At 37.1% G+C, this 25,920-nt stretch overlaps 1 protein-coding gene across 1 annotated transcript in view; it reads right to left on the reverse strand.

Annotated features, from left to right (window-relative positions):
* Nucleotides 1-201: 201 nt before the first annotated feature.
* CDH2 (cadherin 2) overlaps nt 202-25,920 on the reverse strand; it is a 115,664-nt gene continuing 89,945 nt past the window's right edge. Inside the window, exons 10-16 of the mRNA XM_061994700.1 lie at nt 24,693-24,949; nt 23,133-23,275; nt 21,665-21,898; nt 21,134-21,367; nt 19,320-19,459; nt 8,498-8,662; nt 202-1,384 (exon numbers count right to left, since the gene is read on the reverse strand). Coding sequence (XP_061850684.1) covers nt 1,178-1,384; nt 8,498-8,662; nt 19,320-19,459; nt 21,134-21,367; nt 21,665-21,898; nt 23,133-23,275; nt 24,693-24,949 — 1,380 coding nt within the window. The 3' untranslated portion in view covers nt 202-1,177. The remainder of the gene's footprint in view (nt 1,385-8,497; nt 8,663-19,319; nt 19,460-21,133; nt 21,368-21,664; nt 21,899-23,132; nt 23,276-24,692; nt 24,950-25,920) is intronic.

The raw sequence follows: 25,920 nt of genomic DNA on the forward strand, positions 1-25,920 counted from the left end.
TGTATCATTCATATTCTGGTACACAATACAGAGGCAAAGCTGTTGTCAGAAGTCTCTCCAGTTTGGAAGCTCCTTCCCCCATCCCTCCCCACCCCCCAAACATACTGTATAATTACTCGTGCCACCAGTATCAGGCCAACTTCCCTCCCCACCCCCCTCCCTTTTTTTTTGGTACAAATTATGTAAAACTTTTGTGCTAAGAACTTTTCTCCCTCCCCAAACAAAAAAAATAATTAAAATAAAAATAAAAAAAATATTGAGTACTCTAACTACAGTTCAACAATTGAATCAATGTCACTTGTTTGCAACCTGTTTTGTAAATACTTTATCCATAACGAAAGATATAAACATGCAAAAACCTGAATCCATAGTCCAAATAATACATACACGTGTTCTGAAGTTTCTGCACTTCTCCACAGACTATGCCAATAAAACATTATGTACACATACCATTTTTTACAGTGAAGTGGGGAAAAAAACACCAGAAATTAAAAAAAGAAAAAAGAAAAGTGTACATGGATTAAGACCAAAATGTGGCTAACATTCTAGCGTAAGGAAAAAAAAAATCAATTCTGCTACAAACTGGTGATATGAAAACTCCCTTTATTTGCAACCAGCTGCATAAGTTTTAGAATTTTAGTGAAAAAAATCCCCTAACATCTAAAACTAGAAGTAATGTACATTGTTCCACCTCATGGTCTTCTCTCCCAGATAATAAAACTGTTCCACGAGGAATTTTTTTTTGTTTATTTTTAATCTCCTTATTTTAATAAAAGCAATGCGATGTAACAAAAGCATGTTGAAGCATATTGTGTTTCACCTTACTCCTCACCACCCCAACATATTTTGTCTCTTTAATGCATCATTTCATAAATCAGTACCATTAAAGCCTTAAACATAAAACTAATTCCGATCTGAAAAAGGTACAAAAAGGCACATAAAATCCCAGTGCTTCTGTACTGTAAAATTCAAGTGTAACTGAGCTCAATATTTTTTTCCAAACAGCATTGGATCACTGATATTCCACGGAGCCCAAATTGGTTTGCAGCCTAAGCCAAAGCCTTCAGCAAGCACTTGTGCTAGTAGACTACAAAGTTAAAGCCTAGCTTCTGTATGCTTTTGGGGAATATCAGTTGAAATGTTTGTACTTGTCCAAAAACAAAGTTCACTTTGAAGTTCAGTCATCACCTCCACCGTACATATCAGCAAGTTTCTTGAAACGTGGGCCCCAGTCATTTAGGTAGTCATAGTCTTGCTCACCACCACTACTTGAGGAGTTAAGAGAGCTCAAGGATCCAGCTGTGGAGCCGCTTCCTTCATAGTCGAAGACTAAGAGGGAGTCATATGGTGGGGCTGTTGGGTCATTGTCAGCTGCTTTAAGTCCCTGCAAGTAGGAGAGGGAGAGAAAAAGATAAAGTTCTGTATCAGAGAGAGACAAAACGTAGCTGGAATATCGCAGAGCTGTTATCTACCAATCATCACTTGAGAAAACCAAGCCCTTGTTCTTCTGCAATGCAACTCAAAACTAGAGTCATAGTTTTGTAACTCCTTTCCATTCCTTTTAGCACACCCAGGTTTCCAGCACTGAACATTTTGAATGTCGCTGCAACTACAGCTCTAACAAAACCTTTAAGAGAACCTCATGGCGTGAAGACTGATACTAACAAATGTTCAGTTTCAGAGCTACAGAGCTCACAACCTGCGGCACAAGCAATACAGGACTGGCTAAACAGACAGATGGGCAAGAAGGAATTAGCGTCTTTTCAAAGATTCACTTCAACAGCCATCTCACACAGCCAATTATACACCTACTGACACTGCTGCTCTGCAGTCCATCTGCATGTGCCAAAAACCACTTAGTCCTGTAAAATCCATGTATCTCTGTAGGCTGCTGTAAGAAAAAGATGCGATATGCTGGCTTAAGCATTGCCTTGCCATGTAACACCTGTAAGATTCCACCTGCTCTTCAGAAAAACACACAAACATCAAAGGGAAGTACAAGACTATAACCATTTTTGTTTCCTAGTTTCAAAGTAATCCAGTTAGCAACACACAAATATTGAGTCTTTGGCAATTTAAGATTTCTACTCTCTAGAGTTGAATAACCCAAATTAAATGCAAAGCAAATTGAACAAGGGAAAGCAGAGAAAAGAGTCACCCTTCTGCCAAGGAAAAGTCTCTTCCCTCCCTGTTTTCTTACACAGGTCCAAATCTAACCAGTAAGTTTAATGTTAGCATATGAGATGATTGCTCTGTGCTTATACTGGGAAGATTTACAAGTTGAATACAAAAGGCTGAGGGCTGAAGTTTAAAAGCCCTCTTGTGTTTTGGATTTTTCAACCTCACAGTTTCTTCCACAGGATTAAGCAATGCTTTTTCAAGATCTTCTACTCTGAATAGGATCTCCTCTGGCAGCCACTGACAAGGGATAATATATCTTCTACAATTCTGTGAGGCTAAGCTAAGATTTTAAATTGCTCACTGTTAATTTTAACCAGTGCTACTTGTGCTCATTTTATTTTAAATTTGTTATGTTTATTTATTTAAAGAATGACTTTATTATACTGACAACTAGTTGAAAGATGTAGTAGGCTTCCTTCGAATTATTTAACGTAGTTTGTTTCTGGAAAAGTATGGTTTACACACAACTGTGTTTAATCTACATGCAACAGAACACAAACGAAGAATGACTTTTCTTACAGATATATGTATATAGCTAAAGCCATTAATTAAAGCATATGGCATTGATAAGGCAGAGGAGAATCCTGGTTCTCTATTGCCTCTAAGATCACTCAGAAGCATGCAAAACATACCTCAATTTTGCAAATCAGTGGTAGAAATGCTCAGCATATTTATCAAACTAATGACCTCTAATCAAGAATGTATTTTAGACTTAAAATGACTGTTTCATATAGTACAACAACATCAAGCAGGTTATTAATAGCCTGCATTAGAAGCACAATTTTGAATTATCTGATAAGAATAATTGGTGATGCTTGTTATCTCTCTGGAGTTTTCCATCCTGATGGCCATAATAAGCATGAAAGATCTGAGGTTCAGAAAAGGCAATAGCAAGTGCTGGAAGACTTCCCTTATCCAGCTTCAAAGCTGGAAAAAACAGTTCTAAAGCTTTCTCTCAATTTCTGCTGCAAAAGCAGAAACGCAACTTTATTTCTTTGACAGTAACTGGCCTTATGTTTTTTCCATCTTCCCTTAAGCCTTCTTGGGGTCACAGGCATCCATGCTTTTCAAATACAGGTGACAAGGCAGGAGAATAAATACCACTTGAGCTTCAGGAGTGCTGAGGTATGAATCCCAGGTATCAGTGTGTAAGTCATTTAGAAAGCCAGCGTGCAGAAGAAATGCTATTTCCTTGCAGTTCCGCCTGGTAACAGCCAGCCAATCAACCATGGGATACTAGTTTATGAAAAATCAGTAAACAAAACACTTTCCTATATCACTGCAGAAGTTCTGATACCTATCAGCTGTCCATGGCAAGGTGGCAGACAGCCTCTTTCTATGTTTTTTTCTTTCCAATTTGCTGCTAGTATCATGGTAGCATTTAAAATGAAAACTGGTTTTGAGCTACTGACTTACAAGATAGCATCTCACTAACAAACTTGCCATTTCAAAGGTTGTGCTTACTGTGTAATCCATTTCATTCAGAGAATGTAGCTATGGGCCATGTTATGGAAGTGTTGATTCAACTGTACAGCCCAAGTTACATTGACATTTGCACCTGCTTTCTGGTTAAAAATTCCTCTGATTCGTAGTATAATGACTGAACTTAATCTCTAACTCCCCAAATGGCAACCAAATTTTCTGCTATATGTGTGTGGCAAGTTACATGCTAAAATGACAAGGAAATACTAAATTTTTTCACTTTCCCACTGCTAAGCACATTCTCTGAATGTATCCTGTACACTGCTCGGCTTTGCTCTTAGGTTCTACAGCTTGTCTAAGGATGGAGTTACTGGATGTCAGCTTTTGCAGTCAAAATTGGCTTAGGAAGTTCCCTTTGGTTTCAGTATTGCCACTTTTTTGTCTTATTATGCCATTCCATCCAGTGGGTCATGTCACAACCTGCTGTATTGGCACAAAAGGCAACAAAAGGCTTCCAAAAACTGCTTTTGCTGCTCGTGTGGTTTTGTCAACAGCTTCTGAAAATATCGCTGTTTTTCCCAGATGTATTCAAGAATCTCAGAGCAGCAAAGCTGTTAAGAGTTATTTGGTTTACAGTTTCCTGATCTAAAACTCCAAAAGTTTTCACTAGATAGAGAAGCTTACTCATCAACAGCATTGTTGGGGCACATACTTAGGATCAGATGATCCTGCTGGGAGACGTAAACTATGTCATATTTCTTTGCATTTGCTGTATCACCAATACAAAAGAAGCAATCACAGAAAAGCCATGGCCATACAAGGGTCAGCTTGAGACCTAGGAAAGACTGACTAGCAGTCTCACTCTTTTCTTCTTCCTCTTTTACATATCATGGCAACTCTCACTAAGGAGGGGATAAGGGGCAGAAGTGGACAAACTACAATGCCTTGACCGTGGAACAGTGATAACCTTAGGTTATACGTTCCTTAGTATATGTAGTGTTCTCAATTTGTCTCATTCAAGGGAAAGCAACACTCTCAACATCTTGAGCTAAAAGGAAATAATACAAAATCTAATGCTTTTATTTTCATTAACCTTGCTACTTAATCAGATACTGCAGATTTTGATGAGGAAAAAAAGGAGGAAGAGAGGCCTATAGGGAAATACAAAACACTGTTTAAATCAGGAACCATTTTTTTAATTGACAAGAGAAAACAGAAGACATCTAGGGGCTCTATTCTGCTTGGAGGCACACTGTATCAATAGCCATTTACTAAGAATGAATTGAGGGTCCTCCATGTCCTCATGGGATGAGACCTTTAGTTTGTAATTTAAATTTAGTTTACCTCAGGCTACGTCCTCTATTGATTAGAAATATATTCTTAGCCACAAACTCTCCACCACAATATAATTTAAGATTTCTAGGGACAGCATGGGTGGTTCTTGAAAACAAGATTAACAAAGATACTTCAAACAGGCTTAATTTATACTGTCCTGCAAATCCTGACTATTGAAAGTGTTAATTATGCTCCACACTCTGCAGGTTATGTTTTAAAAGGCTCAAAACGGAAAGCAGGGTCTGCAGAGGATTCTTAATAACACATGACTTATTTCCCTGACTTGTTTGTACACTGAAAGAAAAGGAGGTTTTCCCCTTTCCTCCTTAAATTAGACATTCATCTATCCATTGAAACAGTCAAAACAAGAAAATCCCCGAGGTCATTTTGCTTATGCCTGCAAAACATATTTTGATTACAAGGCACCTCTGGAACCTTCTTATTTTAGAAAGCTCATAGCTCTGTATGTCTTATCTTGAAGTTTTTTATTGTGCTTGTAACTTGTTTTCCAACTGCGAAATCATTAGAACACTACAAAGTACTCTTACTTATGTATGTCTCATTGAGCCAAGCAGATTTAACAAAAATGGATGAGAGCAAGAAGAAACAGAGTACTGCCAACAGGAAAGAAACAAAGCAATCCACTGGGTCTTTTCCACTTTTGGTTCTATGGCTCTATAATAAAATAGAGAAATGCACTCTGTGCTTGCTTGGCAATGGTAGCTAAATCCTCCAATATCTGCAACTAATGACCTGTACTTCTTTTTTTCCTCAAAAGTTGGAGTAGTTTAGAGGCTAATCTGAACAATGTTGGCTACGTGTCTGAGGTGCTGATGGGAAACTAGTTCCTGCACATGGGCCAGCATCCCAAAGGGTCATGCTGATCAGCACCTCAGGAATCAGGCCAAGTGCTTCAAAAGAGTAGAATCATCTCCAAACGTGTTGCATCTTTTCAAATCAATGGAGTAATGCAGACTTTGCTACTGACGTACTGGAAACTCAAAGCCTCTCCCTGTTCAGCTAGTGACTGGGCTAGTTTTGCAGGAGGTATGGATTAGGGTTCCCAAGGGAAAAATTACACCTAACAATGCTGAACCTGGATTCAGAGAAATCTTTTCTTATCTTGCTATGTTGTTTTCACAGCTCAGCACATCTTCTGCATGAACTGTTCCAAGAATCATCTGGTATGGGTTTTACCCAAGTTATTTCTTCCATTTACTCCAAGTATAACTGAGAGGAACTTACCAATTTGTTTGAGTATAAACTTGCCAGAACTGCTGGTGGAATTCTCTGAAGAGAGTCTGAACACCTGCACAGCCTGAATGTTTATGCTCTATACACTGATAATTGGGAAATTTAACTCTAAGAGTGAGTACTACTGTGAAAGAATGATTTATTTTTTCCCTGACAGACTTTTCAGAATCACATTTGCCATGGTAAATTTTAACATAAACCACAAATGAAGAGGAAATTGTGTTTGAGAAATAAAAGCTCCATTTTCCTCAGACTTCTGGCAAGACAGAGTCTGGGCAACCTTTGGGTGGCTACTGTAAGCTACAAAGAAAGTTAGGTAGAATGCCCCATAGTAAAATGATACATTGCTGTGAAATGTTAAGAAAGAAATACTTTATGAAAAAAGTGAAGGCAAATATATAACACTCAAAACACAGAAACTACCTCAAATAGTTCCTTTCAATTAGAGGGTATCATTAAATCTGATCCAACTGGCAAAGAAAACAGAAAAAAACTTCTTGTCTAATTTAATATATATTTTCAAGGTTAACTTTTTAGAGTCAATGATATTATTGACATTATCTTATTGTGTAAGAATAGCTGGGAGCAGCTTTCTTGTTTGGAGAGATGAAGTGGATTCATTTTGGAGAATGAAGTGGAATGATAAATGGATATATTGATTTAATACAATATATGGCAATAAGAAAATAACTCCACGCTTGTCTGAACTGTGATATAAACATATTGGGTTAAATCAAGAAAGCACGTACTGTTCCCTACAGCTCCACGTGTACACACTGATGCTGTTATCTTCCAAGAGTGATAATTTCCTGAAAAACACTATTGGAAGAACAGCTTGCAAAGTGATTTAAAAGTTGTGGGAGGCTGGATAAACTCTGCCTCTTCTGACTTTCTGGGAAAATCTCACTCATTCCTTGTCCTGGCTCTCTAAGAGAGCTTGATAGCTGCTTTGAAGACAACAAAAACCAGGGTACTGAGGATCATTGGTTCATCCCAACTGACTGCCAGGTGGATGGTGTCTGGTCAGTTGTGTGAGAAAAGGATGGGAAACTGGAAGAGGAGGAAGCACAAGGAAGTTCTTGTATGCACACAGCCTTGGCCAGCAATGTGGGCCTTTATTGTCCCATGTCTCCACAATTTTCCAGAAACTTAATAAAATTGCAATATTTAGAGGGGCAAGGCATGCAAAAATCCTCTTTGTTGAGACACCTCTTTCTAATTCAGCTCTTCTCCAAACCTGGAATCTCTTAAAATACAATGCCTTATGAGAATATTTATATGTTGCCTGTGAGCAATCTCTCTGCAGGTATTTTTACAATTGTATTGCTGTATACCTTAAATGGGGCAAACTCAATTTTCTGTAGTTTGCTAACATAAAAAGCCTGACTTTTCTTTAAAGTAAACAAGAATAAACACATTTACAAAAACAGTTCTGCGATATCCTGCAATACTTGTCCAGCTGTAATTGTCAAGGAAGATATGAGAAAATCAGAAAAAAACCCCCAAACTACTACTCATCTACAGAACACAGCTTATTTGAAGGAATAAATTTTGTGTTAGCATTTGTTTTCCTATAACCAGTAATCACAGGAAACACATTCTTTCTGAAGTTCCACAAAACCAACTATTTAAGACTGACCAGTGACGGAAATAATGAAACAAAAATCTTTCACAACTGTGAGTAATCTGGTGTAGCCTGAATCTTACTTACGTTTCTCTTTATTAGATTGAGGAATCAAAGATAATACAAAGACTTTTAAAGCTCTATGACAAGACAAGTATTAAAAGCACTTACATAACATTTAATTTAGCTGCCCTGCTCACTAATCGTATTTGATTATATCCTTTTGGTCCTAATAAAGGCACTGAATTTCCACTATTATCTAGATTGAAACCGTAGTGTGAGGAAAATTAAAATTAAGTTCTTCCACTATTAAATTACTGTGAATTAATAAATGAATTTAGGCTAAACTCTAATTTTGTTGTTCTATTTATTACTTGGAACCTATCAAATAATTCTACTTGGCAATACTGTGGTTGCAGCTGATAACGTATTACAAATGTAATTAATACAAACATCCAGAAGTTAATTGATATATCTTCTCTTTCTGTTTGAATGCATAATTAAATTTGCCTGCATTTTAAAAGAACATATTTACTTCTATCTAGCAAGACAATTTTAATTGTCTAAATAAGTTTTACAAAGTTATAGTGTTCAAACATAACCGCTACTCATGTGGAGCACAATTATCAGAATACAAAAGCTTATCAGATCTTAGGAGGAAAGTGGTTTTTTCTCCTTTACCTCATTAATGAAGTCCCCAATGTCCCCAGGATGAGGAGCAGCTGATCTGACTGGATACTGAGGCTCTGCATGGATTGGCCTTTCATCAAGACGTCTGATTCCAACAGGTTTGATGGCATCTGGTTCCACAGTGTCAGGCTGCTGGAGCTGGCTCAAGTCATAATCCTGTAAAATATGAAACAAAGATAGTACGTTAGAAGAATTTCAAACAGTATCTGTCAGGAGAAACATGGGGAGGAAAAACCAGAAAATGCAAAGTATCATTTCACCAGAAATCCTGTTTTCAGGATTGTATCACTTACTAAGAACAAGTCAATAACACTGTTATTTGCATGTCAACAGGACGTTACTTGATTTATAGCCCGTGAATCTACTGTTCTGCTTCTACTCCCTTGGATTTGTAGAGCTTCTCAGAAGTTTTCTATTGAGAAGCAAGGATTTCAGTAGTACTATTAAGAGACTAAACACTTTGCCTAGTAATGATGATTTACTGCATACAGAAAAGATGCCAAATCCAACTCTTATTTTTCTAAGCAAATAAATGCCAGACGTTCTCATTCTAAGAGGCAAAGCAAGCACGCTGCTCTGCAGCATTTTATAATACCTTCAAAGAATGAATTTAAGACTCCTTGCTGATTTCATGTGGCTTCCATAATATGAAAGCCAAAGGGGGAAAAAATGTTATAAGAAGTACAAAGCTCCTCGGATTTGGCCTTAATTCTAAGCACTTTCTAAAGATTACTTGTGGATCTGTTCATTAAGTACTTGATGCTGCAGTTTCAAACTCTGTCAGACTGATGAAGCTAGCATAGCACAATGAATTCCAATAAGCTGTATGCACAAGTATAAAAATTTTAATTATATGAATGCTTTGCATTTAAGATAGGTATGTCTGAATACTGTTTGTACAGTGTGATGCATTTTGGCATTGTCATTCGTCACACTATTGTCACGTCTACAGGCAGTCATGGTCTAGGATGCCTCTGCACAAGGCACTGGTAAAAACACAGAACAAAGAAGTGGGCTGAAAGCCCTAAACTGAAGCCATTCACAGACTACCAGTTGACTGGGGCTCATGCCAGCTCTACTGTATGTCAAATATCCTGCCCCACAAAAAAATCCAGCAGTTGAGGAGAATCCTAAACAAGCTTCTTTATCATCAGTCTCTTTTTTTTCAACAGTGCTATTCTGATAAAAATCTTATTTATAATCTCAACTTGCTGAAAGCTGTCTGTACAAATTACATTTGCACTGACTCCTAACTAGCTCCTAAATGCAGCATTCGCTTCCACTGTTACTTCACAGGACGTAGGTCCTTTTTGAGAGTATTACCTACTGTGACCCCCTAACCAGACTTTTCAACAAGAGGTCTGTTGACATCAGCGAAGGTAGTCTGCTGGGAGAGTTGTAACTGACTATCAAATCAACCATATTTTCTAATTTGTTACTCAGGTCTTCAGTTGACTGCACACAAATATATAGTCAAAAAAGGTGGAACAGCTCCACCGAGACTTGAGAATGCAGTTTCATATACTTTAATTAGATTACAAGTTCCTTGGGGCAGAGCTGTAACTTCTACCTTTCAGTTCTTCGTGTACCAAACAGAATAACACATGATCTCCGTGAAGCGGTATGAATTGGAAAAAAAGAAACAGAACAGAACTTTTCACCCTTTCCTTTCCTATTACATGAAAGAAATCAAAATAGTTAACAGATATGCTATCAGAAAATCCCATCGAACAGGGAAGAATACCTTTTACGATTTATAAATACCTAACACAAGAGTGCTTTTCATACCCACCCAAAAGATAAAGGTGGAAAACACCAACAGAGAAAAATGAAAAATACAGGGTTTCTGATACTAAGCATTTCACTATGGAAGAATTCAAATGGCACGGTTAAGTAACAATATGTTAAAACCAGAAGAGTCTCTTTGGTCATTTCATTTTTGTTAAGATAAAATGTTTTTTTCCACCCACTCTCATATGCGTACAATTCTTTTTCTGATTAATGGTCATGCAGAAATGCAATATGAATTGAGTCAAGTCAACTATCTTCACATCTAAGGCCACTCTTTTGAGTGTATGTATGGTTTGAAACATATCCAGGCTCTACAGCTAAAAAGACAGCAAAGATTGCCATCCACAAGGCAAAAGCAGTGCACAATGTGTCCTTACGTGGACTCCCACTTTCATTTTCTTCTCTAGGGTAATTTATGACACTACCATCTAGCCTTCTATCAGAGGAAATTTATTTTGCAGGTCTATTAGTGCCTGGACAGGAAGAGAAGATCCATTGTGCTTATTACCACAGAGTCTTAAATCTCTTGTATCATTAAAATCAATACTAACTGGACATCAGTCAGGTATGGCAAGATATCCACCTCTCCCTTAAACTGCCTTAGTGCTGTACAAATATAGCATCATGCAATGACTCCAGTTGTTTCAACATTCTGTTTAAAGTCAACTGTACTCGATTACTGCATAGTGAAAGAAGGAAAAATGTTTTAAAGAGCCAAGGTGGAAGGTGTTTAGGGCTACTAACATTTCATCTCTTTACTCAAAGTTGCATTCACAGCTAGAAAAGTGGGAAAGTTTTTTCATGTATTATCTGAAGCTCTTGAACAGTCTTTTAAAGTTAGTCTCAGAGTTTGTTAAGACAGTTAACTGCAGAAGTGACATCTAAATGGAAAACCGTGGCACATCAGAGAGAGAACAAGACATGCTGGGGTAGGTTGGGACAGTCAGCTTCGAGCAACGCTATGGGTCATTATTTTTACTCAATTTCAGGACCACAAGTCAATGACGTTTTGCCTTTGTTCCAGTCTTGTTCTATATAACCTCCACATAATTACAATCTGCTGAGGGATTAATGAGGAACAAGACTCAGCCCTCCACTGCAAACTTACTCGAGCAAAGGTTGTGAGCATCTGATTCATATGGCTGCCATTTTTGTCAGGTATTTATTTATTTATGCTGTTTAGTCCTAACTCCAGCAATTTTAGAACAAATACTTCTTTTCCTTCAGTGTGGATTTAAGCAATTCCAAACAGAGGGTTTAACGTTTCAAACTTCTGGACAACCTTAGATTGTTGATGAAAGGAAGAATCTAGTATAAAGTTTTTCTCTATTGGAAGGTCATTAGAAGGTATTAGCTTGCTCCCATTTTACACCTAGCAAAAATTCACTCCTTTAGAAACCAGAAACTTAGACTAGTCTGATTGTCCAAAGTGTACAGTCAATAGGGAAACAGATCTCCCATTCTATGACAGAGATCTAAGTGAAGCAAGTTGACTGATCCCTTATCTTTCTCCTTGTTTATAATGGAAGCTGGTATTACTCGATGAGACAATATAGCTTTCTTTCAGATAACTGGTGGTTAAAGAGATGATAGCCTTAATGCTTTTAATCTCTTGATGTAACTGACAGCACTTCTGTCTCTTCGGTTAGTATCTCTAGCATCACTACTTGCTCTTGCTGAAAAAAAAACCCTGACATTTTGGTTTTGATTTGCTTTTGTTGTAAGAAAGAAAATAAAGCCACATTACATTAAAAGGGCATTTAATCAGAAGTCGAATTTTGTAAAATTTAACAAATCTCAAAAAGAAATCCTCTCAAAACCTCATCAGTTCCCTATTTGCAAGCTGTTTACAAACATCGACTTTATTAGCTATTCACTTAGTTCTAGACCACTTAAAGCAAAGATACCTTTACTAGCTTCTACCTCATGCTCATGAAATGGGAGATCCCAAAGAGATGTTAAATGTCCAAATCACCTAGCGAAAACCCGACAAATTAACCACCTTAACAGATGTGTAGGGCCAAAGGGTTTTAAACTCTAGAATGCACTTCTTAAAGAAGTTCTACACAGTAATTGGAAGAACAGCCTGAGCATTTTAGCTTAAATAGAAGAAACATCCTGAACAGAAAAAGCCATTTTATATTCCTCAGTAATCACTGATTTACAAAGAAATAAGATAATGCAGTCTTCAAAATCTCTTCCCTTAAACGAATTTTTCTGCAAGGCAACTATTCATTTAACAGCACTTAAGTAACAATAACTCCCATACAGCACTCATTAGAAAGAACCTTTCTGTCTCAGAGTTACCAGATTCCACAATCCTTGGGAAAAAAAAAAAAAAGGGATAGGCCAGGAAATAAAGTTTCTGGTTTTATAAAGTTAATTTATTTTCTTCCGGATTAGTTGTTCTGGCTGTGTTTGCATCTAAGAGATTTACTCAAGTAAAAGGCTTGACAAAGTTAATTTTTTTACAGTAACTGGACCTGCTTTGTATGAATATATCCTGGAACATTACATTATTCTGCGAACAACAGAATCAAACCACAACTTACTAAAACTATACATTAAAATGCATAGAAGAGAATGATTTTTTTTCCCCTGATTGGACAACTCTGAAAATATTGGAATATATTACATTTAAATTGTGCTTTACACTACTAAGAAGTTTTCTTTAACAGCGATACATGCAACCCGACTGACATATTCATTAATGATTTATGACCCTGGCTTCTGTTATTTATCTCAGAGCTCTCAGAATATTTCCTGGCCATAAATATGTGTTATAAATTATACACTTTTAGGGATGACTTGTTTTTTTTTTTTACCTTGTACAGAACTAAAGCTTTAGCTATGCATGAATACAGGCCTAGGCATACGATTAATATAACAAAAACACTACACTGTTTCTCATTTTCAAAGGATGCAGCCTTTTCAAAGAAAAGTGAAAATTCAGTTCTATCCCCATGCAAGGAAAGATGAATTTAATTGTCACCAGATCATTTAATTTGATGGTGAGAGCTGTAAGTATCATTCACTGAACAAAATCAACTACAGAGGTCTAAGTGAACAAAAAAGGAGCATCGGCCCAAGTTTGCATTTCACCTATCCTTTTTACAGGATGGTGCCTTAGAGTAAATCCAATTTTATTGTTGACTTAGGAGAACAGAGCAAACTATAACCTGAAGTACTTATGGATAAAACATGTTCTGCCTTGCCTTTGTTTTCCAAACACAATTACTGTCTACTCGAATAGAAAAGTAGGATGGGGATGCAGAAGAAGAAATATTTTATACAGCTGAATGTTCCCATCTGCCAAGGACTTTTAAAGATAAAAAAAAAAGGAAGTGAAAACCAATCCTTCTCTATTTTACCATTCTACTCCAAGACATCATCCTAAAAAATTCACAGAAATTTGCACCTAAAATATTGCTTGAGTTCTGCAAAACACTCCAACCTGCTCTAAATCTTACATCTGCTCAAATAACGGGACTCCAAAAAAAGAAAAGCACAGAGGACTGACTAGATGTAGGCTGCAGGTGGGAGGCTAGTTAAAATGCCTGTGCTAACAGTTGCTCTTTATTTGCCATTCACTTTTTGAATACTTGCTGCCATGCTTTTCCCATTTGTTTTTATTATAGATGCATCTGCCATGGGATATGTTAATAATTTTTAAGATAACCAAGAAACTAGCTTATCTTTTTTAATAATAAAAAGGTGAAAGTTAAACTCCAGCTGCAGATAAAACAGGCATAGGATAAAACACAAAACTATTTCATAATGGAATTATGGAAACATTACTTTTCATATGATGAGATAAATATTCACCAAGGAATAACAATAATTCCTCCACAGGAGCACTACTGTATGAGTCACTTTTTCAAAAAAATAAAGTTAATGTCTTAGTAAGCAAACACAATCCCCAAAATAACTGCCTAATTATAATATTGTATATTCCTAGGGATATCTTAGCAACAGCTATTTCATTCATTATCATTAAAATTTCTAAATATAAAATATGTTCCAAACGTCATGCAATGCAAAATAAAGGTTAGAAAGTGAGAGTAAATTATCTGAATAACACTTAGGGTAGTGAAAATAAAATATAACCAAATGGACTGGTAAAGTTCATTGAGTAGGTAAGGACCACTGTCATGTTTACAAAAGTGTTTATGACAAGATCCAGTACACAAGACCAATGTCATCTTAGGATGTATGCCTATAGGAAGTTAAGCCAGTAAAAAAAAAACCAATCAAATATTCAAAGAATCACTTTATTAATCAATGGTACACAAATGCTGGAACAATGTCACTCTCGCTTTCTATAAAGGAGTAATTTCTGCTTAGAATTTAGATCCTGCACACATTACAACAAACCATTACGGTTTTATTTTTAATGCTATTATCATCTTTAAAATAAATGATATCATTTTCTTTATATAAACATATTATAAATCATGGCAAAAAGCATGCTACTGACTAATGTCTGAATACAATTGTGAGAAAATGTGATGTAGAAGGGAACATACAGAATTCTTAGGAAGAAAGCCATTTTGAACAATAATAAAATTGCTGTGGTAGAAACTCTTGTGCTGAAGGATCTGAGGACAAGATACAGGTTCAAAACAGCTGCAGTACTTTCAAAGCATATTGTCTGCTTACTTGGGCAACTTGCTTCAACACCTGCATGAGCAAGTATTACTAAAATTTATAAAACACTATAGAAATGGGCTGAAAGGAGATGAGGGAATTATCTTGTGCAACAAGATGTGTGCAAAAGCAATTAAATGGAAAAAAATGTATCACAGTTATCAGGTTGTCATGTGCTGTATACATTCCAGTCAAGCACCCATTGCCTCGATGTAAATCACAGGAGCGGCCTGAGACATGCAGTGAAAACACATTAGTGATGCTTCTGGGCTGTGCTCTGCTACTTGTGTGAACTGTACTGCTGACATGTGCTAAGTATTTTAACATAAGGCCAGGGTGAGGTTTTGGTATTTAGAACTACAACAGTGTTACAAGGTGAGAGCACATCATGTTGCTAGAAAGTATCTGTCACCTGTATCTCACACCCCTTCTTTGCTAAACAACTATAAGTTCTAGATCACATGGTTCTAGATCATCAAGGCAGTTTTCCAGCTCACATTCCCAAGAAACAAAGTTGAGGTGAAAAAAGTCCAGAACACTTCCAGTGTTGACAATGCTCTTCTGAGTGGATCAGGATGGCTTCATTTATGACCTATAGCTCAATATGTATTCTGGTTTAGGAAATTAAAAACCTATTTCTCAAATGTTGTGAAGATCACATGAACATGTGGACTTTGTGTCAGGTTAGAGAAAGACTACAAAACATTCAAGAACCTCAGTTTTCTTTATGAGCATTCAGTCTACCAGAGTGAACAAAGCAGGCCAAGATGGCCTCAGATGGGATTAAAAGGAGGCTTTCATGATGACATAAACTGCTTTTTAATGATAGATTTGGCAGTAAAATTCCTTGGAAATGCTAGCACAGGAGTGAAAAAAAAGAAAACACGGAACCCCAAAATGAAATGAAGCAGGAATTCCACCTGCCACCAACAATTCCATTGTTGACAGTTGCTACAATTCACAGGAACTAGCTGAAATTTGGAACTCATCAAATTTGTTTGTGGGAGACACTACTCTCACAGCATGTATGAATAGTTTGAAAGGAAGATGCTGAGCATGCCTTAGAAGTTTCTGGGCTTGCTGTTTAACAGCTAAAAAACCTCAACTTTGTAGCTTCCAAATAAATAAATAAATAGCTCCAAGGGTAAAACTAGAAGTCTAAAAGTAATTTGGTTCAGCATGCAAAAGAGTCTTATGTTCTATTACTTATCTTCAAAAGCCTGACCAGCCATATCTGAGATAAATAAGAAAAATATGAAGCAAAGCAGGGTAAATCTTCAAGTATTCATCCAGAAAAGCAGGTGATTTTAAAAGGCCTAAATAATTTGCTTGCTATGAATAAAAGTATTTTTAAAAGGTAAAGATTACAACAATATCTGAAGCTTTTAAAATACTGTTTGCATTGAGATTCACATAAAGCTTTGAGCATTCCCTTTTATTTTGCTGCATGAGATGCACCCTGGCTTGGATGCTTCCGTACTTCTGAGTCACCTTGTGTACTGCCTTCTACCAAAGCTGCTTGTTCAATCAATCCTGATGGTTTTGGGGAAAGAGTACACCATAAAAAAGGAAGTATTGACATAGAGCATTTTCCTCTGCCACTTGCTGATGACTTGTGGATGCAAGGTTGACATGAAATAATTTTTCTTGATTTTAATGAACAGTTTTACCCTATGAGGCCTCATTCTGAACATAACTTTTTGATGGCAGCCTCATGCTTTTTTAGAACACTAACTTTGACACTTTAATGCTTACTTTAACTTTGACAAAAATGCAAAGATCTTTATGGCCAATGCTTTTTTTCCCCACAATCCTTTTGCACGTGGCTTTGCTAGTACAGCATTTTGTTAAGCCATAGTTTGCAAAAATGAGATTATTACTTGTAGGGTACTTGTTGAGACATTTTCAAAAACTTAGCGTTCCAAGTTCTTAAATCTCACATAAAACTCACGCAAAAATCAAATAAAACCCAAGCAAATATAATCTTCCCTTGTTCCCCTGGGCACAGAAAGTAAGAGGGGCAAGGAGAGAACCAAGAACAAATGAACCCAGAAACTATTATCATCTAGTTAAGTGCAGGTAGAAATTAGATTTTATAAATTGTCAATCCAGAATAAAGTAAAATAATCTCCCTGAAAAGCAAGACAGAACTTATTTCCATCATTCATTGTAGAGAAAAAATTAAGTGCCTATGGGAAAAGTTTGTGCTCTCTATTCAGCCACTCTGGACAGGAACAAATTCCTACCTTGTGGGAGAACCTTCCCCGCTTTCTGCCTACAAAGTAGTCTAAAACTCTTGCTACAGAAGTGCTTATAAAAACTTGCTATACTTTGTATGAGACTTTATTTTCCTGCAACATTTGTTACATTTGCATTGTATAAAGAGCTTTTAGAACCTCAGACATTATGGTCTACTACTCATAACATAAGGAAAGGGACCAGTGTACCTGAACTGTGAGGCTAGCAGCCAAGATCATTAATTTGCCACAATGGCCTTAAAATTTGTCTTAAGAGAGCAAGTGGGGCTTTTGCAGATAAAAATCATTCCATTTTCTATAAAGCCCTTAAACCTCTCTATGTCTCCGTGCTTCCTCTGTTCACTGTGAGAGGAAATGATCCTAATTTCACATTTCTTACCACTTTGCTGCTACTCCACCCATTGACAGTTGTTCCTTTCATCGCAAGCACTACTCTCATTCAGTGCTGGTGAAAGGCTGCATTTATGGATGGTTTACATCCTGCTAATCTCTGCGGCACTCACACAATGTTACCTCCTGCCGCACTACCCCGACTATACCTCTCACAAAGACAGTACTTTCACTGGAGAGGAGCACAGTATAAGATGGACTGAGCAGAGACTTCAGCACTGTTTCTAAACCATTAAGAATTTTATTCTCATTGTACACTGTTACAACAATGCCTGAAGTTTGTGATCTGCAGCACAACCTCTTCCAACCCTATGCTAGCATTACCGATGACATCCCAATGAAGAATATATGCTCTTACTGACTCTGTCCTGACAGTTGTGTGAACAATGAAAAATCAAAACTACATGAAAATTGCTGAACAGAGTCTCCAGAGAATTGTGGGTGAACAAGAAGTGGGGATATGTGAACTGGAAAATTAGTTCTCACAGGACTGAGTTTTTTTCATGTTTTTTAAGCTTGTAACTCTTCTGTGTAGTAACAGATGCCCAAACAGGATGCAATTCTAGTACTGAAACCATCTATGTACAAACAACTGGAATACATCCACAGACTCCAAGGGTTGTCTTCAATTTATTTAGTAACATAAGCAGTTTTCCACAACTGCATAAACTGAAGTTTCCTTTGCAAACTGCTTAAAAAGAAAGTTATGCAGAAAAGCCAGGAAGTAGGAACAGTACTTGGGGAAAAGCAGGAAGCATGGAAATTACTAAGGGGAACACAAATTTCAGACAAGCAAACAAATGAGCAGAGGGAAGCTATGAATATGTGTACCAGTGAAGGGAGACACTTTTCAGATAACTCAAGTGCCAGATGACTCTGGGGATGTGTGGAAGAATTACACTCAATTTTTCAAGGCTTCTTACTGGAATTTTTTTTAGGCTCTATTATATGTGCTGTTCCCGTCATAATGATTACATTTTACTTCTACCTCTACTAATGTGCATGTTTGTTGTGTTCATAAAGCACTTAATAAACCTCCTCTGAAGGAAGGAAATCACACTGCTCCAAATTCACTAACTTGGAAAGAGAAGTGAAAAGAAGCTATTCTTAGCATACAAGCATCACTCCTAGTCCTCTTGACATATCAGCAGTGGTTCAACCAGAGGTGACGTGAGAGTAAATGCATATGGCACCTGCCTGGAAAGGTATTTGAATAAACACAGATGTACTGTGACAGCTACTTGAAACATAAATACTTTCCAAGCTGAAATCCCAGTAGTGGCTAATCTGTCAATAGCCAGCATTACTGTATATCTAGAAAGGCATTCACCCACCATCACAAAAGGGTCATATTTGGAACAGGCTATATTAGGCACTCTGTACTGGTGATTTCTCAGACAAGGAGTGAAGAAGGTTAACAGACTGCAGTTGAGAGTTAACTTAAAAATAAAAGCCTTAGTTGAAACATGGTCAGAATATGGTGACTGTAAGTGGACAAGATACTGGGTTTATACCTCATTCAAAAGGCAAGCAACTGGTATTTTTGGAACCACAAAAACCAATGTGAGAAAGTAATGTTGTATTTCAGGTTTTTAAGACATTACTTACTGCCTTCAGTATTTAATGTTAAAATTAGCTACCTATTATAATGTGTCAACAGAAACAAAACAGATTAAGTGCAGACTAAAGTGCAAACCTATATATAAAAAACATTAATCTTTCCTCACCTGATCTTCTTCTCCACCACCTTCTTCATCATATTTCAGAATGTTGTCCCTCACATCATCTTCTGGATCAATCAAGAGCTGTTTTGCCTGGCGCTCTTTATCACGGCGTTTCATCCATACCACAAACATTAGAACTAAAACTAAATAACAAAAAGGGAAGAGACAAAACCACATCTTGATTCTGAAGTACAGTCATGGAAAAGTTGACAATTTTTACACCAACATTTAAAAAAAGAAAAAAGCAACAACCAAGAAATTTGTTTTAAGTAACAAGCTTGCCAAACAGTAGCTTAAGCAAAAGATGTTTCAACTCAGGCTGCTATAGGCCATTTGATTTGGAATTAAATCATGTATTCAAGGTCGTAAGTCACAAATCCATTTCACATCTGCAAAATAAACTTGTCATGAAAATAAGTAAGAAAGACCGAGCTTCATAAACCACAGGATTCAGCAGGGATCTCTCCACTAGTGGCAAGAATTCTAGAAGATTATACTACCTGTTTTGGGTTTTTTTTGCTACGTCCCGAGAATACATAGCAATTTATACAGTTTAAGGAATTCTGACGTTTGAATATCATCGAGCTTAGGCCATTTTGGCATGTGGCTCAGCTATCCATGTTGCTGCCTATGTTTAGATTTGTGCTTAGATTCAAGGTTAAGGAAAATAGTGGCATTTAGAACTATACATTTTTAATCTCAAGAACTTCAAGTTATATTATTTGTTTACAAACTGAAACTGCTAAAGCAACTAGAGAGGTTAAAGAAACAATAAATGTGAGTAAATGAATTTATAACACAAATAGGCATGTTTCCAGTTTCAACCATCTTCATGGAAAGAAATTCCAATGTATCTGGCATGTCAAAATTTGAAGAATACCTTAAAGAATTTAATAGTTTCAATAAGGCTCTGTTAATTCAGTATCTAATGTTAAGAGTATATCTTTTCACAAAAATAATTGTATTGCATTTGTGTGCAGCCATGGGTTTAGCCAGGCTTAAATATTTTTAAAATTTAATTATTTACTTTTTAAAATCAATCCTTCCCATCATCTTATACATTCGGGACTGCTGCATAGTATACTCTAAATAGAGATTAATCCCTTCCTTGTGTTCTATCACAATCAAAATACAGTTAACAATGTGTAGGATAGGTACCCATCTAATTTAATACACTGAACACTTAGTCACAATGTTTAGCCATTTCCATTATTGAACGCACTTGACATAGAAACAAAATCCCAGCATAGCTTTATGTAGTACTTAAAAAATGTACGCATCTCTGTTCCTGCATGGTTGCTTGCCTGTCAGGCCTTTTATGAAGGGTTGTTGATGTATTACTTTCCAAAATCACCAAATAGCCTTCTTGCATTAATCTGAAACAGTATTAGTAACAACAGAGCACTCCTTAAAGGCACTGTTACCCGCTGTGAGTGGTGTCAGATCACATAGTACCAGTAGCACAAGAGAGACTACATGTCTGGCGGCTAATCACATCTTGAACATAGTCACTCAGTGACATAACAAATGTCCACGGGCACAGATGGAAAATGTCTTTCAAACAACTAGGGGAGCTTGGCTACCATGCAAGTGCTAGTTATGATCTGCCTCACAGATCCCTAGTCCTTTGCCATCAGAAAGTTTTTATACTTGTCCAAGACATTAAACTAAGCAGTAACAATTTCTAGACTTGAGTCTTTAATCACTCCCTTATCTTTGTATCGGGAACATGGGACTTCGTACATGGGACTAAAATGTAAGATGGTACCTGCAAAACAAGGATAAAAGAGTTAATCTTAAGAAATCTATCTACTCACTGAGCAAGATGATGATACAGAGCAGAATTGCAATGATGGCACCAGTGCCCAGCCCTGCGCCAACAATCCGGTCAACATCAGTGCAGTCTCCATTTATGTCACATTGGCAAACTTTCACTTTCAGCACAGAAGTGCTAGAGGCATGTGGATTTCCAGAATCTGTAATTACTATGGGCACATCGTAAATACCAGCCTCCAGGAACCTGATCCTCAAAGACAGCTGGGCATGATCACCTGTGTATGAAAATAAGGCACTTGTTAAAAAGGAATGTACTGAACTGTTCACGTGGGTTTAAAACAGTATTGGCAAAAATGGCTCATCTTTGAGCTCTGAATTAACTTACTCTTCATTATTTCTTCATTCAATACTGTGAACATCTTTCTTAAAATTTCTTATTCTTTGTGGAAACACTAAGGTACTTTCCTATTCATATTAACCAAATCCATCTACATTGTGAAATGATGCCAAAGACAGAACAGTATATGCAATAGTTTCTTTAAAATAATGAAGATTTCTAGAGTGCTAATTACCACTAATTCGAACAATGGTCCAATTTCTCTTAATACTAGCAGGTGTGTCAGGTAGCTCAAAAGCAAACGGGCCCGCATTTGGATCTATGTCTGGGTCTACAGCGGTGATGTTGATAGCATTAGGCTGTAGTGTTTCACAAGTTGTGGCTTCCTTTGGATTCACTTGGGGGGCATTATCGTTGATGTCCAGCAGATGTATTTGCAGTGTGCCAGTTCCACTCATTGGGGGAATTCCTTAAAGAAAAGATAATGGTATTGAGCCTGTTTTCAATTGCAAAATTACTTAAATGAAACGATATCAATTTCAATTACCAAGTACATATGTTCATCTCAGTTTTGGGATTCTATCTTTACCAAGCCAATCTAAGTGTCACAGCTCCTACTAAAACTTAAATTCTATGTAGTCTGCTCTCAGAAAAAAACTGCCCAACACAAAAAAATTCAGCAAGTATGCAGATCCACAGATCACGGACTCAACCACTTTACTGATCAGACAAGACAGTTCACCTCCAGAGATGGCCCACATCAAATGCTTCGAAGAAAAAGGTTCAAAATTTGGATACTTTTTCCTCTAGAGAAACTATTTTATAGCTCCGAAGAGTTACAATCACCCTCTACCACAAGTGTGCTATTTAAATTCTTTCTAATACTGACTTTCAGCACGGTACTTCTAGATACTCTTGCTATCCATATTGAACGTGTGATGCTTTTGTAAACCTTGCTGAAGTCACACATTTATGTGAACATGTGGCACTGAATTTCTTGTTATAATTAGCTATGGTTCTCATTCCGCCCTCACTCCCTCAATATTCTTCCAGTTCCATTTAATTTTTTTTCTCCAGAACAGAGGCAAAAGGATAGAAATAACTGAACTAGCTTCGTTACACTGTATCAGTTCACAAAATTTTACCATTTGTCTTCTTTCCAAAGTGTTTGAATTTTCAAGCCCCAGTGTTTGAATTTTCCCCTTTAACAGAACACTCCTAACTATACTTGTCCATCTCTCTGGTATCAGCTATAGATAATACAGCACTCCAGTTGAAATCAAAAGACTCATTTCTGAGACAAGATTGTTAATTTTTATTAACAAATTAACAACTACAAGGCACCTTTCCCTCTGCACTGCTGTAGCCTGAATGCAGAAAAACACACCACCTCTCCCCCAATATATTACTCCCCATAAAGCCCATGGTGTGCATTCACTTAGCTGGCTGCACTCCTAAGCAGGTTTTTTTTGTTTTCTGTAAACTCAATTAATGTAATTAAGACAGTGCCTTTCTCTAAACTCATAGAATTACTTTTCAGCCTGTGTGCCACACAGTTGTGAAATAAACAATGTCTGATACCAACACAGACTTCCAACTGGAGATATTTTAAGTGTACTTTGTTTTCTGCCCTGATAAAATTGAATGCCATTCAACCACGGAGAAAAAAGCTTTTTGAAAAAATATACAATGTCGATACCTACCATTATCAGAAGCAAGAAATGTTGCATTATACATATTGTTTTGCACATATATTGACTCTCTGTCCAAAACAGCTGTAGTGGTTATTTGTCCATTAACAGGGTCAATTTTCAGCCAGTTTGCAGGATCTGAAAGTTTTGAGTACCTGTGTTTGATCATAAGATGAGTTACTTAGCTGCCAACACAAATATTGATAAAGACAACACGAGTAAGTTTTATTTTTAAAATATTTTTGAAATTTGAAGACAGTATTGCAAACAATCTGTTCCCATTTATTAAGCTTTGTTGCTCCAAGTCTTAAAATAGGTATTTAAAACAGTCCTACATTTAGATTCTTGAAGTGTCCTGCCACGTGAGTTATCATGTAACTGTAGGAAATCATACAATTACCATAAACCATACAATATTCATACTCAGACTCAATTAAAATGATCACTAAGGATACCATTTGCTTATTCCAATACCTCCAGAGCAGTTCATACTAATTTTTATCTATCAGAGCACTGACAGCAGGAGAGAGGTAACAATGGATAAAGAGTGCTAGAGTAGCACAAGCTCAAGTTATTGTAGTGTTTCCAATATCACTTAAAAGTTAATTTTTGAGACGCCCTGGTGTACTGCATGCTTCTCATCTTAATTTGAAAGAGGATTGTCTTTCAAGACCACCCTTCTATCTGATAAATTTGCCCTTTGACATTAATCAAGTGCAAGCTATCTCACATAATTAAAAATGCATATATCCTTAAGCTCTCATGCTATCACCTCTGATGGTTGTATCCAGAAATGAGCAAAATAGTAGCAATAGCTGATCAAAATTAGGAGAAAAAAAATTTAAAGAATCTTTATTTTGGAAGGAAAGACAGAAAGAAAGTTCTCAAGTTTCCTCTATATGAGCTAAAAAAGCTGTTGGATAAGCTAGGAAGTGGAGTCCTGACAAAGGGCAATCACTGTGCCTTAGCTTTGCAGTCAATTGCCATGTTTTAAACAAGGTGCCTGAAACCATGCTTTAAGATTTCCATCTTTTATTCTCTTCGCTTTTCTCATTTAGCATAGTTTTAGACATCAGGCAAATTGTGATCAAATTATCATTACAGCTATCAGTACAAGAGTTCACAGACAGACAACAGCAGCACTTTGCATTGCTGGAGAACAAATGAGAAGAAATCCCTTCAGATTTGGTCAACGATCTGATTTGGTTTTGCTGATGTGTCAAAATTATTGGTTAATTTAAAGTGCCAATGATCTTAGTTCACACAAGTGTGCATTTGCACTGACTGAATTTGTTGGAATGCCACGTATAATTTAACACTCATGCATAACCTCATACTGCCTGAGAAAAGTCGGATGTAGCATTAGGAGATGATCCAGTTTACAATTCTATTAGGTCACCTTCTCTGCCACCAAAAATCACTTTAGAGAGAGCTTCACAAAAGCCACAGGAGGTATTGGTTTAGTTGTGTGCTATGGTAAAACACAATCACTTCATATGCATTCTCTTGGCTCTCCACCCATTCTATGACACAGATATTACATTCCAACACCTGCAAAATGTTTATATAGACCTTAGAGAGGTTTGCTGCATGTAACGATCTGGGTCCTGAGCAGTGAAAGTTGTCAACATGCTACCAGCAAGTAGCCCTTCTTCTTGACGTATAAGCTTTGGGTTTGGAACAAAATACGGGCTCTCATTCACATCAATGACTGTAATGGACACAGTTGCTGTTGACTGAGGAGGATGCTGAATCCCCTTAGCCAAAGGCACTTGATTTTCCGCAGCCACAGTAAGCACAAATATCCTGTTGGTCTCGAAGTCAATAGGCTGGGAAAGCAAAGAGTAGGAAGTGTCAACATTTACTCACAATAGCAATGGGCACACAATATTATTTTTACTTTAAAGCATATTTTAAAGCGTCATTTTGACTGCTTTCCTCAAAAATGAGCACAGAGCTTAAAGAGAACACAATAAATGTAACACCTTAACAGAAGACTAGGCTGAGGTTTTGGTTAGCAGCAGCAGCATCAGTTTTGAAGTTAGAATATTTGGTCCGAGGACTTCCTCACCGAGCCAGAAATCCAATTTAAGGAATCTGTGGTTAGAATTCCTCTGTCGCGTGGCACAGAGCTTAGGCATTCCCTGAGACCTGATTTGCTTAGTACTAAGCACTGTAGTACTCATCATCAATTCTAGACTTGAAGGAACCCTGTACCTTACACAGGGACAGCAGGCATGTGACAGTGTGAAGTCAATGACAAGAGACAATCCAATCTTCATTAAAGGTTGACAGATTGACTCACTGCACTGCCAACAAAAACTGTAGGCAGGTTTCCAACTCTTCCCCTGTCTGGGTGCTTAAAGGAATGCTACAGAGCCCAGACACTCACATAGTTTGTGCTGGAAGACTGCAATGTAACAATTGGTATCTCTGGGAAGTGCAGTTACAAAAGAGAGACAGTTGTTAAAAAAAACCCCTAGTGTGAATTACCACTATAGCTGTACAAAAGTTTTATCTTTTTGTCACCCAGATACTGAGAATATTAAAAAAAAAAAAAAAAAAGGGGGGGGAGAGGAAATAGTAGTGAATGCTTTCATTTCCAAATGAGTACACTGGCGTCTCACACTTGACTTTTTAAGTGGATTAGCCAAAACCAGAATAGGCCAACTCAGAGATGAGACACTTATCAGAGGGCCATAAGGAAAGGTGGCTACTGCCTAGCAGGTTTAATTATAGAACCACATTGTTATCATCACTTGAAGTAAGTCACCACTCAATGCAGAGCCATGTTGGCTGC

The sequence above is a fragment of the Colius striatus genome, chromosome 4 (genome assembly GCF_028858725.1).
Source record: "Colius striatus isolate bColStr4 chromosome 4, bColStr4.1.hap1, whole genome shotgun sequence".
Classification (NCBI taxonomy): Eukaryota; Metazoa; Chordata; class Aves; order Coliiformes; family Coliidae; genus Colius; species Colius striatus.